Here is a 17,488-nt window from a genome sequence, read left to right on the forward strand (position 1 = left end):
TATCTGTTTCTGTGTGTGCACAGGGTCCTCCCTTTCCTTGTTCTGTAATTCTCATTTGTGAAATAACAAGTAATTATCACATTCGATTTGACTGGGTGACTAGGAACTTTATGCTTAAAATAAACTAGGACTAGGACTTTATGCTTAAAATGATACTTCATGCAAGGCTTATTTTCCTGGTAGGAAGTACGTTTGGAAGGACTAGAAGAAACAAGCAGCAACTTAATATGGTGCTTTCATTAGAGACTTTTGATTCTCAAGGTCTCCCATAATATACAATATGCGCAGCATGACACCAGAGCAGGATCTCAATCTTATTTAAGGAGCTCGGTGGCACCATATAAGGTTATGGGATGCAGACCCAAGGAGAGGGAATAAATTTCTTGTTTGTTACTCCTGTTTTTGATCAGCTTTGGCACATTCTGATGAGCTTACACCTTTTAAGATGGTCCCTATGGAGGTAGAATATGTCATCTCTATTGCAGAAAGTAATGGAGTTGCTGCTGGCAAGAAAGAAGTAACATCTTCACAGGGAACAGAAATCGAGCATGCTGATGAGGGAAGACATCAAAGCTCAGAAAGTGCCAGAAAGCTTCCCAAAGTGCATACATCAGAGCATGACAAGACTGAGGAGAGCTGATGCTGGAAATGGGAGGAGAGAAGGAACACTTAGCAAAAGCAAGTATCTAGAGATTAAGAGAAACCTTCGCTGGGCCATGTCGTTTTCTTACTAATCCCCGCATTGAAGATAATGAAGGAGTTAATCATAATGCTGGAGCAGATGCTCAGCTCAGCAAAGTTCCAGGAGGACCAGCCAAGGACCTGGTTTATTGGTAACCTGTGTTTATGCATTAATATACAGGCATTATATTTTGTTTGAGTATGATTCCACAGGGTATTTTAAGTAGTGTAATTAGTTTGCTGTTGAATAGACAAATATGTTATTCTTTTATATATGGGTAGATGGTAGAATTAGAAAGATCTCTTACACTCTATAATTTCATTGAATAATTTAATTATCTAACTCCATAGCTCTAGAGATGGAACTTTGGAGGTTTTTTCTGGCCTGACAGCTGTAGCCTATCGACTTAACCTTCTGGAAAAACTCTAGGTAAGTCTGACAGAAAGATCCTATATGAATGATGCATTTAACAGTATTTGACGTTGTTCTTCATTTGTGAGGGTATTAGATCCACTTTTGTTTCAGTCTTTTTTGTTATTGCTGTTGTTTTCCTGATGACAGTGATATTTGAATGCTTACTGCTCCATATGTATGATTTAAATCAAAGCGCAGTAGAAATATGGAATGATAGATCATCCATAGGACTTACAGTTGGGTTCTCCCTCAACTCTTGAGAATCAGCTGGTACTTTGTAGGGCTTTGCTGCAGCCACTCAAGAGGGCCCAGAAAGATGAAGAATCTCACAGAGGAACTGCGGCATATTTTACAAAGTTTTATAAAGTGAAATGAAGCTGTGACCCACAGGAACAATTGCAGTTTGATGGTTTGGGTTTTTTGCAAGCTTGAGTGTGTTTACAAAGAGGAAATCTGTAGAAGAGGATCCATTACTAAATGCAATTAGTGGGGGGGAAAAACAACAGCAACTTGCTGTGATTCTTGTAAAGAGCTTTGCTAAGCTCCTGGGAATAGAAGCTACTGATGCTTCTGGTTCCAGCACTGTTCTTAATGGTTTTATTACTCTATTCCCTCTTCTACTGAACTTTCCTTGATTCTAAAAAAAAATAATCAGCTGCGCATAGAACGACTTTGCAGACAAATGAAGTGGAGAAGCAAACTCTGGAGTCTTTGCAGCCCAGGAGCCTAGGAGGAGGAATCTCTGGCACCAAATTCCTGTAGAACAGAGGGACTTCACTGGACTGTTTTGCAGAAGACAGGAATTTTTTGCAATACTTGTAAGTTCTGTGCATGTATTTGAGCAGTATGCTTGTTAGTTATTTGTAAGCTCTCTGTATTATTTATCTGAAGTTGTGACTCAGTTAGACATTCTAAAACGGTGCTTCCTTATTTATTGGCTCAAGCTTTGATGTACGTAGGCTTTGAAGATTTAGGTGGGTTACGTGTTTTTCCAGGAGGTGTATATTTCTTCAGGAATATTTCTCTAGCATTTAAATGTTATCTTTTTTTTTTTGTGCAAATTCAAACTTAAAAGGAAGCGCAGTGTTGTCTTCATTATCAGAGATACCAACAATGGGCATTAGAAATAGAAGCACATACAGTAATTGAGGCAGGTTTGAGTAAATGGCCAGGAAGACAAGATTGAGGCTGTTTTGCTTAGTCTAATATATATTCTATGGAAAATACATGGTGCCATTTTTCATAGCCATCTCCTTGAAGCTTTTGGCACAATCCACATTGATTTAAGTGAGACTAAAATTAAAAGTCATACATGTCTGTACTCCTACTCTTTTTTTTCCATTTTTCATAGGAGTATGTAACTTTTTACTTGCTCTGCTTGTTCTTCTGTACTTCTGGCATCATAATCCAAAGGAGAATATTTTTCTATAGATAACTTCTTACTTGAAGAACAGTTAATAAAATGTTGTTATTCTTTCAGGGTGATTGGATACGGTGACACAGAAAACTTGAAAGGTAAGCCCAGAAGATTCAGCAATTTAAATTGCAGTCATTAGTGTTTCATCTGTGTTGTTTTGCTTCCAGTTACCCTAAATGTGCAAATTGCTGTTTTATTTTCATGTATGTTGCAGAAAATTGTAGGAAATCAAATACCTGACAAATGTCTCTTTCCCATCTTGCTTGGAAAGGAAAAAGTAAGTGATTCTTAGTGTAAATATTAATTCATGACGTGCATGAGTTAAAATGCAGCTTTAGTGTACACTGTAGGTTTGCAGATGATCCCTCAGAAGATTTTTGTGAAGAGAAACAGCCTTGAAGCTTATTTATGACATTGTTGATTTCAAGCTGGATGTACAGAGATAATTATTGATGACTGGGATTGGTTTATGATTGAAAGCCTTTTGAAGATTTTGTGACACTGATGTTCAGAGTGTTTGAAGCTGTAAGATTTTGTAGCAATCTAGAATTTTAGAATTTGATTCTAAGAAGAGCTCCCTCTTAAAGCCAGCTACGTAGCAGCTCTGATATGATGTATTCCTGCCTCCATCACTGGAGTTCCAGAATATTTCACATTCAGTTACATGAATGCTGATATCCCTGTTCTACCTTTAGTACAACATATTTGTTAACTTGTGTCAAGCTCTTTGTGGTTGTAAATCAGACAAGATCAAACCTGTGGTCTTACAGTCATCTTTTATCTGTGGTAAACTCTTCTATTTCCTAGTCTTGTGTGTTTGAGGCAACACCAATCTCACAAGAGTTACAAGCCCCAGTTTTCATCTAGCACTGCTGTAACCCCAGTGAAGCCACTAAGTGATACTCTTCCTATAAACAGGAAGCCTCTGCTCATGATCATTAAGATACAATTACAGCACAATATATCAGGCTTTTATCACAAGCTTGATGTACTCCTGAAAATATACTGTGGCACAAATCAGTTAGAAAAGTGCACATAAGTGCAGAGATTATTTGTGGTCTGAAGTTGTTCAGGCCTTGACAGAAGTTGGAGGAGGATGAGGCTGATTTTAAGCAGAAGTGACTGACTTTGCAGTGAGGTGGCTTGCAAGCTCTGCTACACTCTGGCTTGCTTTCTCTATTCTGAAATGAATGGGGCAGTGGAGACAGTAAAAAAAACAACCAACTAACAACAGCGTAGGGATAACAACATACTAACCTGCTCGAACTCTAAGCATAGTGAATTTGTGTCCTGTTTCATTTCTGAGATGAGAACAACCTATTAATTCCCAGCTGTTTCGGGAGCATAGTTCTAGGCAAAAAGGGACTTGTGGCACTCTGAAGTGCTGACTTGAAGTGTTTGTGTGGTATGTTGCAGGCTGTCTGTTCATCATGTCTTCTATTCTTGAGAAGATGAAGAAATTTGGCAGTTCTGACATTGAAGAATCTGAAGTGACAGATGAACACACAGATGGGGAAGACTCTGCTCTGGAAACATCTGACAACCTCCAGGGTGCATTCAGCAGCAAGGTGCAGCCATGCAAAAGCAACATCTTTGCAAGACGTGGACGGTTTGTGATGGGGGATAGTGACAAGGACATGGCTCCAATGGACTCCTTTTACCAGATGGATCACCTGATGGCACCGTCTGTCATCAAATTTCATGCCAATTTGGAGAGGGGGAAACTTCACAAGTAAGTTTGTCTTTTAAAATGTGGTTGAAATGAGTACATTTTGGCAGTTGTAGGCTGTGCTACTTAAAGCAGTATTTATTGTCTGCACATTTGCATGCCTGTCCTCTCAGTTTTGCTATTTTTGGTGCCTAAAGTAAGGAGTATTTTACCTGAAATTGATAGTAGCTCTCATCTCTTGGCATCTCCAAAAATCCATTTTGTTAATCTTAATGATAAGATTTAGTTCACATGCTTGAAACTGCTCAGTTAATGAACATTGCTTAGAATAAGAAGCTGGAACTGCCTGGATCCCACTCTTACAGTTATAATAATACAATATATAATAATACAATAATATAATACAACAGCTGTTGTATTTCTATGCAACTCGAAGTCTTGCTTTCAACATTTCAGCAGAAAACTCATAATTTTATCAGGACAGTTGCTATCAGACATTATTGATCTTGTACATTTTGCAGATCCATCTGTATTAATCAATAGTACTTACTATTTCACACAAGCAAATGAAAAATAGTATTATGGTAATTTATTAAAAGCCTGCTAAATGGCTGGTTTCGGTAACTAAAATTTACCCTGTTAGGCTCCTGTCAACAGATTCCATCACAGGCTGCTCTGAAAAAGCTTTCAAATTTTATGACCGCAGAAGGATCTTTGATGCTGTAGCCCGTGGCAGCACAAAGGACCTGGATGATCTGCTGCTCTATCTTAATAGGACCTTGAAGCATCTCACAGATGATGAATTCAAAGGTACTACATAATGTTACCTACCTTAAATTGCCCTCTGTTGACCTGTAGTTCCTACTGATTAGGCATTCCATTGATTGTAGGTACAGGAGAATGCAGAAAAGCAGAAAATTTCTGTGGAACTGTGGCTAGGTTTTCTTGTCTTTTCAAAAGAACCACATTAATTCTTGCATGCTTGGAAGTGGATGGTAGGTTCCTGAGCATTTCTGTGTAGCTTTGATTTTGTTCATTATAGAACCAGAAACTGGGAAAACCTGCTTACTGAAAGCCATGCTGAATCTACATGATGGGAAAAATGATACCATTCCCTTGCTGCTGGATATTGCAAAGAAAACTGGAACTCTGAAGGAGTTTGTAAATGCAGAATATACTGACAACTACTACAAGGGTAAGAGAACAGTGGATACAGTTGAAATAGTGAATACTCCTGCAGATGCAGATAAGACTGGAGATAGGGATAGGCAGGGCTCTCAGTCTTCTGTGTGAGGTGTTATGCTTGAGGAGGCAGCGCCCAAAGTTGTAGTTTGTGATTAACAACCAGTGCATTCATGGTCAGTCTGTTTTGTTAGACAGGTGCAATATTCCACCCTTTGTGACAGTGATTTAACAGCAAGTTCAAGGGACTTTCACTTGCTGTTTGTGCCATCTTTTTTTGTTTAATTCTAGAGTTTTTTCAGTCTACAAAGATCTCAGTTCCACCCTCTTATATGAAACTGAATGAATTGTGCTGCTTGAAAGCTCTCAGTTTGCTTTAAATGTTGAAGATTTCTGTCTGTCTCTGTAGGCCAGACTGCACTCCACATTGCCATTGAGAGAAGGAACATGTACCTGGTAAAACTCTTGGTCCAGAATGGAGCAGATGTTCATGCAAGAGCATGTGGGGAGTTCTTCAGGAAAATCAAAGGGAAACCTGGTTTTTATTTTGGTAGGATTAAGCACGTTATGAGCTTTATTGAACGAGTTGTCCTATCATTATCCCAAGTGAAAGGTGTTAAATAATCCTGTTTATGTGAGACTGGAGGCCTAAAAGTTGTAAATGATTTGATCCATTACTTATTCCAGATATTTACTCCCCAAACATGAGTTTATAAAGAAACACAGTTGGTAGCCGATGGTGTTCATTGTCAGATTGGTGTCTACCTCATTTTATTTTTTGAGCACTTTTATTTTGAGAGATTGTAACCTTCCACCAGTCTTTATTTTGTAGTATTTTTATAAGCGTTCGTGTTTGTGTAGTGCAGTTAAGCTGAAGAAAATGTGGTAGCTGTTTGAACCATAAGAATTCAGCAGAGAAGTCTACCTCTTCTTCTCATGGTGAAAGCTGAAAATAAAATGGTCTCTTTTCTGTTTAAGTATGCATACTAGGCATTCTGACCCCTTCTTTCTCGTCCATAGGAGAGCTGCCCCTGTCCCTAGCTGCTTGCACCAATCAGCTCTGCATTGTGAAATTCCTCCTTGAGAATCCCTACCAGGCTGCTGACATTGCTGCTGAGGACTCCATGGGCAATATGGTCCTGCATACTCTGGTGGAGATTGCAGATAATACTAAGGATAATACCAAGTTCGTTACCAAGATGTACAATAACATATTGATCCTTGGTGCCAAAATAAATCCTATCCTGAAGCTGGAAGAACTCACCAATAAAAAGGGGCTGACTCCTTTAACATTGGCAGCCAAAACAGGGAAGATAGGGGTAGGTGAGCAAATGTGTCCAGCTGTCTGTTACTGTGTCAGGTCATAAAGAGTACAGGAGAAACATTTATGCAGGATGGATATTATCACTGCTTGTTGCTGAGTCCTTTCTATTAAGAGGAATCAATATTGCAGTTTAACATGCAAAGCTGCGTAGTGCTTAAAACCTTTGAGGAGTGTGTGTGCACGCATGCATCTGCTCAGGTGGCATTACGTATATATTAGCAGTATATAGGACAGCCCAGGTGGAAACAGAAAGTGGGTTTCTGCTATCTTCTGAACAAGAGGCCTGTACTTTGATTGATGAACGGAACTCGCCATCTGACAGACTCTATTCAACATGACTGTATGCTCAGATGTAGAACAGATATCTCTTTATTTCTCTGGTAGGTTTGAAATATGGATAATTGCAAATTTTATGTGGTAGAAAGCAAAGAAATGAGCTTTATTCTACATCTGCATTTTCCTCCAGCATACAGTGAGAAAATTCATGTTTTTTACTTCAGATTTCAGTCTCTTTCATGGTCCAGTGGATTGACTTCAGTATAGTTAAAATGTGTTAATCTAAAGTATTCTTCTCTTATGAAGATACCAAGGAATTAGAAGTCTGTTAGCACTGAAACATTGGTTGTATTGTTCTTTTGCAATTAGATTTTCGCTTACATCCTCAGACGAGAGATCAAAGATCCTGAGTGCAGACACTTATCTAGGAAGTTCACTGAATGGGCTTATGGACCTGTCCACTCATCTCTTTATGACCTGTCCTGCATAGATACATGTGAGAAAAATTCAGTGCTTGAAATTATTGCCTACAGTAGTGAAACACCAGTAAGTATGTACTTCCTTGGAGTTTATTTGCAGGCTGGGGACTGCTGGAGATGAGCTCTGTGCTCTACACAGTGTATTTTTTGTACCATTTCTGTAAAACAGCGATCTGTATTAGAGGAAACATTTGCTGAAGTGTCATTTACTATTTTTAAAGCTCAGAGCATACTGAACCTGTCAAGATTCTCCTCTTTATCCTTCCACTCAGAATCGTCACGAGATGCTGCTGGTAGAACCCCTTAACAGGCTGCTGCAAGATAAGTGGGACCGGTTTGTCAAGCACTTATTTTACTTCAACTTCTTTGTGTATGCAATTCATATCAGCATCCTCACCACAGCTGCCTATTACAGACCTGTGCAGAAGGGGGAAAAGGTATGTTACTTTGTCACACTCGGTGCATGATATCCCAGAGCAGCCTCCTATTTGCATGCGTGCTCCTAAGGTCAGTTTTCTTCCTTTCCTGAACGTGGGAGGAAGACTTTGATCTTGCTTGCTTTTTAGGCAAGCCTTGAACCATTGCTGCAGCACATTCAGAAACCTGTTACCTCAGAAATGTAATTGTTTTTGGCCACTGGGAAGGACAGGTCTGTCCTATCTCTAGCTCTGCTGAATATCTCTGTGCTCTGTTTTACACAGCCTCCCTTCACTTTTGGTCACAGCACTGGGGAATATTTTCGAGTGACTGGAGAGATCCTGAGTGTATTGGGAGGACTGTATTTTTTTTTCAGAGGGGTAAGATATTTGAAACTTTTCTGCTGTAAGTGCAAGTGAGAACCAAGCCTGCCTTTTGAATTGGTTGTCAAGATAATCCACGTTTTTAATCCAGAGCTACAAAGCTTTTTCTTTGCCCTGGTTAGGAGATATCAGGTTGCTAACAAACCCTTGGTCTAAGTAAGGTAGAGTTTTATCTGTTTTACGAAGAGAGACCTAAGAAGGCAATGAGAATGAACAGTTAGCTTGGCCAAAATTTTAGGAATGGAGTATTGCAAATAGCCAAGCCTACATTAAAGATTAACTGTCCTAATTTAAAGTCAGTCACCCTCCTTTTGTTAACCAGTAGAGAGTATGCAGTGATTCAGAGATCCTCAGACCACTAACTGAATAGACAGGCATCACCAAGTGTTCTTTTAACTGTTCTTATCAGATGTTGTATGGCTACCAGCTCCCTGGTATAGATACCAACACTTAGCTGATGCATTCACATGGGATGTTTACTCTTTCCTTTTCCTTCATTCTTTTTTCTTTTTTCCTTTCTTTCAGATACAGTATTTTGTGCAGAGGCGCCCATCATTGAAGACACTGATAGTGGACAGTTACAGTGAAGTTCTTTTGTAAGTGCTTGTGTCTGTGATTGTATTTCAGTGTGAAGCAGAGGACTGCGTGAAATCTGTTGCTTTGGCTTAAACAAAATACTTGCCAGTGGCTACTGTAGCACCTAAGCAAGTGTGTCTGGATCAGTAATGTCCTGTGGAGGTAAAGCAGATCAAGCGTTTAGAAATGTAGTGATTTCATTGTGCAACTGAGTTAGGAATAGATCTCCAAGAGGGACTTGCCAATACAGTGTATGCACTGGATATGCAGATATACTCCCATTCCTGAGGGGAATTTTACATGATTTGGGCCCTTTGTTTCCTTTGTTTCATTCTGTCCAGTCAGAATGAAGAGCAAGAGTATATGGAAGTTCGTACATGGGGAAACTGAGTAGCTTGCAAAGGAAACTGTAGGACTGGCGAAGGAAAGGAATGAAGGGAAAAGAGGAGAAGGTTCTGCCAAGGCTTTAGTGTGTTCATTATGCTGTATGTCTCATGTTTCTCCTCTGTTCGTACCACTTATAACTGTCTCAGCACTCTGCATTCAGAACATACTTGCCTTTCAGCTTCGTTCACTCGTTACTCCTCCTGAGCTCTGTGGTGCTGTACTTCTGTGGCCAGGAACTATATGTGGCTTCCATGGTCTTCTCCTTGGCTCTGGGCTGGGCTAACATGCTATACTACACCCGTGGCTTCCAGCAGATGGGCATTTACTCTGTCATGATTGCAAAGGTCAGTCCAGTGAGTGGGTGGTGAGACCAGCAAAGTGCTCACAAGAGGAAACTGCCACCAGTACGTGGGTTTCTAGGAGAGGAGTCACCAGGTGCTTTCATGATGCCATTGAGGAAAGGCCCATCAGACAACCATGCTCAACTTTTATTTTCTGAGCAAAGAGATACACTTTTTAAGTCACAGAAAAGAACACCTGTTCCACATCAGTGCATTTTGTAGCAGTCTTGATACCTTCTGTTACTGTTATGCTTCGAAGTAACTCTACAGTTGAGTAGATGTGGATGTAAATTGACTGAGAACAGTATAGAGCTTATCTGGTGTGAAATAGCTGGAAATTTCCTTAGGAATAGTCTACACATTACCAAACAGAGCAATTAGGTAGGAGGCAGTAGCTGGATGATAAACCTCTGTGTATGATCTAGCCAGCTAGTCTGAGAGGGGAAGAAATAGGCAAATATCTTCATGTGGATTATACTCACAAAGATGAAACTATTTCTTCAGCATATGTCTTGCACACATGTGTAAACTATTGCTTGAATAACAGAGAAAAATGTTTTCTGTATTAAAGTTGATTATCTTGGCAGGAAAAACAGCAGCTTAATGCACGAGCAGCCATTTCACAGCAGTTTCCTTCTGGAACTGAAAGAATATATTCTACTGATTTTTTTGCAGTTTATATTCAAGGTTTTGCAATAGAAAAATGTTCCATTTCTATGTTACAGATGATCCTAAGAGACTTATGTCGCTTCATGTTTGTCTATCTAGTATTCCTCTTGGGATTTTCCACAGGTAATATCAAACTTGGTGTTGTTTTTTTTCAGTTGTCTTAATGAATCTCAGAAAATAATATTTTTCAGTTGACTTAAAATTTTTATTTTCAACAAAAAAACTAACAAATCAACCTTGCTACAAAAGTCTTTTCAGAATAACAACTATATTATGTGTATATATGTGTATGACTGCTTTTCACCCCTGGGTCTCAGACTGCTTAACAAAGCTGAATGGATAGACAGTCATCCTGTTCTACATAGGCAAACCTGAGACAATGCTTACTGAAATGTGACAGTTATGGGGACTATTTTATATAGTGATTTCATTGAGGACAAGGTGCCGTGAAAATATTTAGTCTTGTCTGATACTTTTATGCTCATTTTTATTGTTTGTGATATATTTATGATCTCAAATTATATTTTCATCTGCTGTGTGATTCTTCTTTTGCTACAGCTGTGGTGACTTTAATTGAAGATGACAATGAGGGACAGGACACAAATAGCTCTGAATATGCCCGATGCAGCCACACAAAACGAGGCCGCACATCCTATAACAGTCTGTATTATACCTGCTTAGAACTTTTCAAGTTCACTATTGGGATGGGAGACCTGGAGTTTACAGAGAACTACAGGTTCAAGTCTGTGTTTGTCATCCTTTTGGTTCTCTATGTCATCCTCACATACATCCTCCTGCTCAATATGCTTATTGCGCTGATGGGAGAAACTGTGAGCAAAATTGCACAGGAGAGCAAGAGCATCTGGAAACTCCAGGTATCTTGGTTCTGTGAGGCTATTCAAGATGGAGGTTGTGGAGAATCATAAATTTCACAGAGAGTATGTAGAAATTGACATGTTTCAACATAACAGGTTCCTTTTGTGCACATACGTGATATTTAGTCTGAGCAGATGTTCTCTGTGTTGCACACATGTTCAAAATTTAAGAAGAGGACTTCTGCGTTTACACTGAATTATTTGAGCTCTTAATTATGGAAAATCCTGATCAGAGTATGAAGACAGGATTATGAAGGGAAAAGTAAAACAATCTTTTCCAGAATCTCAAAGGCATACTAACTTTTGTTTGGGGGTGAGAATTGTAGCTTGATGGTTCTAATCACAGGGCAATAACTCAGCATTTTAAATGTCACGCTAACAGAGGTGATGTTTCATAGATGGGTATGATGCATGCTTTATGGTGGTGATAACAATAAAATCTCAAGGTTTATTTTTCTAATTAAGGGCAGAATTCAGGATTTGCATGAGTGAAACATCAGGTTCTTAGTAGTCTGCTTTCTTTTCCCTATTAGAGAGCCATCACGATCTTGGATATAGAAAACAGCTACTTGAACTGTTTGAGGCGTTCATTCCGATCTGGAAAGCAAGTCTTGGTGGGGATCACACCTGATGGCCAAGATGATTACAGATGGTGCTTTAGGTAACCTGCTTGTATGTCAGATGAGCAATCTGTTATAGACAAACAGCATTAAAATATTTGATAATGGATAATGGGAAGAAGAACTTTCCCCTTGGAGCACTCCTCCAACAAGTACCATACTACAGCAGTCAATTTAATCTGTTTTCTGGGTTAGATCTGTGGCTTGAGAGGTGGCAGTAGGTGATATAAACTAATCCTGGGGTTCTCTCTTATTGCTTAGAATAGATATTGTTTTTGTTGTTCTCTCCTCAGAGTTGATGAAGTGAACTGGTCCACGTGGAATACTAATTTGGGAATAATCAACGAAGATCCTGGGTACTCTGGGGACCTCAAACGAAATCCCAGTTACTGTATTAAGCCTGGTAGAGGTGAGGGTTTCAGAGACGTAGTTTCTAATGATAGAAGCCGTACATTCTGTTTGTTAAAGGGCAGTCTGTTTATACACTTAAGTATAATGATGGAAATTAAGTTTATGTCTTTTTCAATCAACAAAAGAATGTAAAGGACAACATGGGCTTACTGTTCACATAGCAGCCTTATTCTCTGGAAGGAAAGTACTATGGATTCAGTGTTCTGACAGTTGAGTTTATAAGGCCAATAATATGTGCAAATCCTGAGGGCTTGTGACAGTGTATGTTGGCAACCATCACATAGCCAGAAAGCTGCTTTGGGGGCTGCAAATATGGCTCCTTTGGGAAGCTTTTTTGGGATTCCAGCATCCAGCATGGCATTATTTAACTCTAAGACAATCTGCTGTGCTTGCCAGCTGAAGTATGGAAAACTTGGGGAACAGAATGTGGAAAGAATTCTACAAAGCCCTTTCTTCCTGCCTTTTTTCTTTCATCAGCTTCCTGTTCAAACCACTTGTATATTTCTGTTTTTGTGGAGGAGAAGAAGTTAACCATTCCTTTCCTTCTTAGTTTCAGGGAAAAACTGGAAAACTTTGGTTCCACTTTTAAGAGATGGAAGCAGGAGAGAAGAAACACAAAAACTACCTGAAGAAATCAAACTAAAACCCATTTTGGAACCTTATTATGAGCCAGAGGATTGTGAGACATTGAAGGAATCGCTTCCAAAGTCAGTCTGATCTTCTCTTGTTTTTAAGAAGGTTAATTCTAGTTGTTTGTGTTGGTTCTTACAAGGAGGACAATTAAAGCACTTCCTTCATAAGAACAGGGATTTGTGGAAAAAGGCCAAAGAAGTTAGGAACTGACTGTGTGCAAGGATTCATTAAGTATCTTGAATAAACTACCAGTTGTTTAAGCTCATGTCTTCATGGTTATTTTTAATATAAATCTGAAAGAAAGTAGGTACTTACTGCTTGATTTATATTTACTTGGCTAGATATTTGTAAGTCAGCCTACATGTGAAGTGTTAGATAATTCTTATAGTTTGATGTTGGTTTGTTTGCTTTCTTTTGCTTTGCTTTACGTTAAATACACTGAGAATTTCCCACAGTTCAGAGCTGTCTGAAGTGAGCAGTTTTTTCCTGCAGATTTTTTTCCCAGTCTTCATTTCTTTCACTCTTTGCAAATTCTCTCCTGCATTTCTGAGGTCTGAGCTGACATTCTTCTTGTTGGCCCTTCACTAAGTTTTGCAGATTGGTACAAGTGGCCAGTAATGGTGAATGTTCTGTTGATTCTATGAAAATAACAAAAAGGCCTATAGTTATCACTTGCCTCTCTGCACATAGTAGATTTCATACTTCGTCTACTTTTAGATTCTTTTAACAAGTGTTTCTCTGAGCAGCTGCAGGCCTTGATTTCATGATTTTCCAGCCCTGAAAACCAACTAACTGTGTTAAAATGGAAATGGGTAAGAGCAGTAAAAATTACCAAGCGACCAGAGGTAGGTTGCTGTGAAGAATGTTTCTTGGAGAGGAGATAAATAGGGACACACTGAGGGTAAGTAATGAATCATCTAAAGATGTTGTTAGTCTTTCTCATAACAGAAGAACAAACATACTCTGAAACTGTAAATGTTGGGTAGTCAAAATGAATAAAATGTTTCTTACAGAGTCTGAGTAAACACTAGAATACACAGTTACTGTTACTGAGGCTGAAAGCTTAACAGTATCCCAAATTTGACATTTATTTATATAACAGATGAACTTTGCATAACGTAAGAGAGCGCGGCTATATAGACTGTATGTTTCAAAGGTCAGGTTTATAATAATGAGTAACAGTAATAATTTTGAAATCAGAGTTTTTATTCTTGGCTTCAACAGCATTGGGAGGAAAGCAGCTGGTCAGAAAGGAAGGATGAGAAAATCTGTGCTCAAGAACTGACCCAATGATCCAGTGCTGGATCTATGCAGCTGTGATGGGCAAGAAAAGGTAAATTACCTTCTTTTCTTTCTATGTATCATTAAAGCACATATACTTAACAGATTTACTGTGCAAATACGGTATGCACATACAAGTATCCTTAAGCCAGTTTCAGTTTGAGCTTGTGTGTTGTTTCTGTGGCTGTGTTCAAAGTACATCTGTTCTAAAGTGGTGTGCTAGATAGATGAGTTAGGAAAACTGGAATTCAAAGAGAAAATTGTGGCAGCCTTTGGAAGATAATTTTCATCAATTCATCTCCACAGTAGTGCAATACGAAGACATTCGCTGCTCTTAAAAAGAAGCAATTATATTTACCAGCAGACTTTTCTCCACTGCTAACACTGTCAGGTGAATAACACAGGGTGTTTCTAGTTAGTTCTTTTACTGGGGTCAGGACTTCTCTCAGTGCTAGTTTCTCATAGGTTACGTGTAGACTTCAGTACAGTTTGCAGGCATCCAGCTTATTTGAAATGGTAGCACCATCTAGAGGACTATTAATTCTTGATCCTTCTGTTAACCACATCGTTCAGTATGAATGTTGCTTTTTTCATAGAGTTTTGCAGAGTGCAGCCACAGAAACTCACTAAAGAATTTGAAAGAATTATTCAACAAAAATCAAAGTTTAAACTGAACAGGCTTTGTATCACGTGAACAGGGAGACTACAAAAGGTGTTCAAGGCAGGGATGTTGATTGTCATACCACACTAAAGGTGCGTCTCTGAACTACTGCTAGCAGGCTCTAGAGGTTCCAGTCAATACTTCCTTATGTTTCTTACTGAATATAGTAAGAGACCATCTGTATGTAAAACAAGTACAGCTAAGTAAACAAGACAGGCCGAGACAGTGAAACTCCAGCCATTAATAATAAATGTAGAAAGGGGCCAACAAGAAAAACACAGGTCACTGTCTCCATGCCTCTGTGTGCCAAAGCAAATTTACACTTGAATGCACACAGGGAACTTAATGTAGCTGGAAAGCATTTGTGAAGTTTCTGTATTCCCTATGAGGGACCCATTTGTCATAATTATCTGCCTGTATAGAGACCTACTCCTAGTGGTTAAATTCCATCTTGATTTATATCAGGTGCCTATCCAGAAGGATTTATTTGCTTCCATGGGTAACCTGAACAGAAGGTTGTTGGCCTGTGCCTTCCTGTCTTTTTCTGCTCCAGCAAAATTACAGGGAGTGCAGGGGACTTTTTATTAAAAGAATGATTGAAATGCAGGGTGAAAACACACATCTGTATAATGAAAATGTAAATGTATTTGTGGGATAGGGTTGGTTGGTTTTTTTTCTTTAAACCCTCAGCCTTCTTTTGGAAGCAAAAAAGAAAAATCTCATTTTTCTCACATAAGTTATTACTAACCTATCAGAATTTCTAGCTGTATCACCACTCAGTTACTGCTGCAGGCAGGAATTTGTTTCCCACAGCTGGGGCAATATAGCCCAGCAGGGTCTCTAACCCAGTATCACACATGTGTATTTGGACTCGTCTAACCATGGCTGTGCCACAGTTTACTTCCTTCATCTTCGTTCCATCTAAATGCATGGAAGTGCTTTGAAAATGAAGGTGCGTCTCTGTTAAGGCAGACTGGGTGGGATGCCTACGGGGGACACGCTGGTTCTGAAGAGACAAGGAACACAAAGCCTTAGTGGAGGGCTGTGACTAACCCCCAGGGAAGAGAGGTGGCTTGTCAGGAAGTATTTCTACTTTAAGAATAGCTTTGCTAGGACCAGTGCACTGCTATTGGTACTGCTAGACAATTCCACTGGCTGACAAGGAGCATGGCTTTACAATAAATTAATCTTTATTTCTATTTCTGGAGTGTAGGCTCAGCTCACCTTGCCAGTCATGCTGGCTCAGAAGCAAAGGAAATGGAGTTGATGTGCTCACCTCATCTGTCTGTGAGTGACTTTAATTAGCAGTAAGTGTAAATAATGAGTGTAAATGTGCATATGATGGGAGACAGCAAGAAGTGGGTTCATCTAAGGTGAGTTGGGCTTCATTTTACTGGGGATAGAAAATGGGCTGATTAACATGTGTAAAAGCCAAATGTTGATCTCAGTGTGCTACAGTGCTGCCTAGTCAGTCACATAAGCTGCTGCATCTTTCAAATTCCAACAATTTCTGAAGTATTTGAGGAAAGTATATATATATATTACCTGAAAAATGTGGAGCCACATAACCTGTATTATATATTGTTGCCTGAATATCACTTGTCCTAATTAAACTCTCAGTGTTAATCCCTTCTCAGGCAGCACTTTGTCAGTTTTTGGTGGGCTCTATGGGAGACTGCACAGCCCACCAGGGGGCCCCCACGCTGTGTGCAGAGATCCTTATGCAGTCCCGAAGTACCCCATAGCTGACTTGCCCCAGGAAAACCCCTCTTGCTCTGACACCTCTGTCTTCCTATACTGCCTCCAGTCATATTCATCATGCAGGATCACATTTATCTTTGCCAAAAGCCAGGTAATCCCACTGCCCTTGTGTGGCAAACATTTGTGACAAATGTACTTTGAGTCTTTCTTGCTCTGTTAGGCAATAGGCAAAGATGTAGCAGGGCCTGAAAGGAATGTCTTAATCAATGCTGCCATATGCAGCATGGGTACTCTGGGTCTTCTGTTGTGGTTACAGAGCTCTGAAGTGCTTCCCATCACCCACACCATGCGGACTGGGATTGCTTCTGACTCTGGAATAGTTTCTACGGAGAAAATATGGACCCAGTTTCATCAGATATTAAACTGTACAAAACACTTCAGGGTGGATGGTGGAGAGTATGCTGTGTTTTTGAGAAGGAAAGGAAATCAACCAAATGATCTCATGAGACTTCTGCTTTTTTGATACTGTGTTGGTGATACTGTGGCAGAGCTACATCACTATTAGTAATGCTTCCTGTTTCAGTCTGCAGAAAATGAGTGGGTATGAGGAGACATGAATATTTACAAAATCACTGAGGTTTTCAGACTCCATCATCAACCAAAATTGTACTTGTCTGTCATTGTTTTAATCAGCCTCCCTGAACAGTTTAGTCACCTGAATGTTGACAGGAAAGGTCATGACACCTGGAATTGCCATGTCAGCCGACTGTGGAGCAGCCAAGGAAAGCAACTCCCAGTGACAGGAACCGGGAGGAAGTTTGTCCTACTCACTCAGCCAGTAGGAGCAGTTTTAAGCAATGTCATCAAGTGGAAGTCATTTCTTTCCAAGGTGGTATAGTAGGTGTAGCTCTTATTCCAAAGGTGAGTGTGGATAATGAACCACCCAGGGAAAAGGGATTGTGTCCCCAGTTTCTGAAACTCAAGAGTCTTTAATTGACATAAAGACACAAGAAAGCCAGTGTTCCTCATTAGCAGCAGGATTCAGAATAGTGAAATTGAGGGCTGGAAATGGGTAGAGGACTCTCAAGAG

The 17,488-nt window shown here is 39.6% G+C and overlaps 1 protein-coding gene across 2 annotated transcripts; it reads left to right on the forward strand.

Annotated features, from left to right (window-relative positions):
- The first annotated feature begins 130 nt into the window (after positions 1–130).
- On the forward strand, positions 131–17,399 carry TRPV1 (transient receptor potential cation channel subfamily V member 1). 2 transcript variants are annotated; one of them, XM_015880367.2, is made up of 19 exons: positions 131–1,111; positions 1,752–1,914; positions 2,577–2,611; positions 3,930–4,245; positions 4,826–4,992; positions 5,225–5,377; positions 5,774–5,914; positions 6,385–6,683; positions 7,334–7,510; positions 7,716–7,880; positions 8,145–8,240; positions 8,769–8,839; positions 9,385–9,550; positions 10,273–10,339; positions 10,775–11,091; positions 11,625–11,752; positions 12,005–12,120; positions 12,673–14,088; positions 15,911–17,399. In XM_015880367.2, the coding sequence occupies exons 4-18, from the start codon at positions 3,944–3,946 to the stop codon at positions 12,837–12,839; spliced, it is 2,532 nt and encodes an 843-aa protein (XP_015735853.1). In that variant the 5' UTR covers positions 131–1,111; positions 1,752–1,914; positions 2,577–2,611; positions 3,930–3,943; the 3' UTR covers positions 12,840–14,088; positions 15,911–17,399. The 2 variants fall into 2 exon arrangements, with proteins under 2 accessions (XP_015735853.1, XP_032304322.1); XM_032448431.1 differs by having other exon boundaries at positions 131–682.
- Positions 17,400–17,488: the final 89 nt, after the last annotated feature.

The sequence above is a fragment of the Coturnix japonica genome, chromosome 19, assembly GCF_001577835.2.
Source record: "Coturnix japonica isolate 7356 chromosome 19, Coturnix japonica 2.1, whole genome shotgun sequence".
Classification (NCBI taxonomy): Eukaryota; Metazoa; Chordata; class Aves; order Galliformes; family Phasianidae; genus Coturnix; species Coturnix japonica.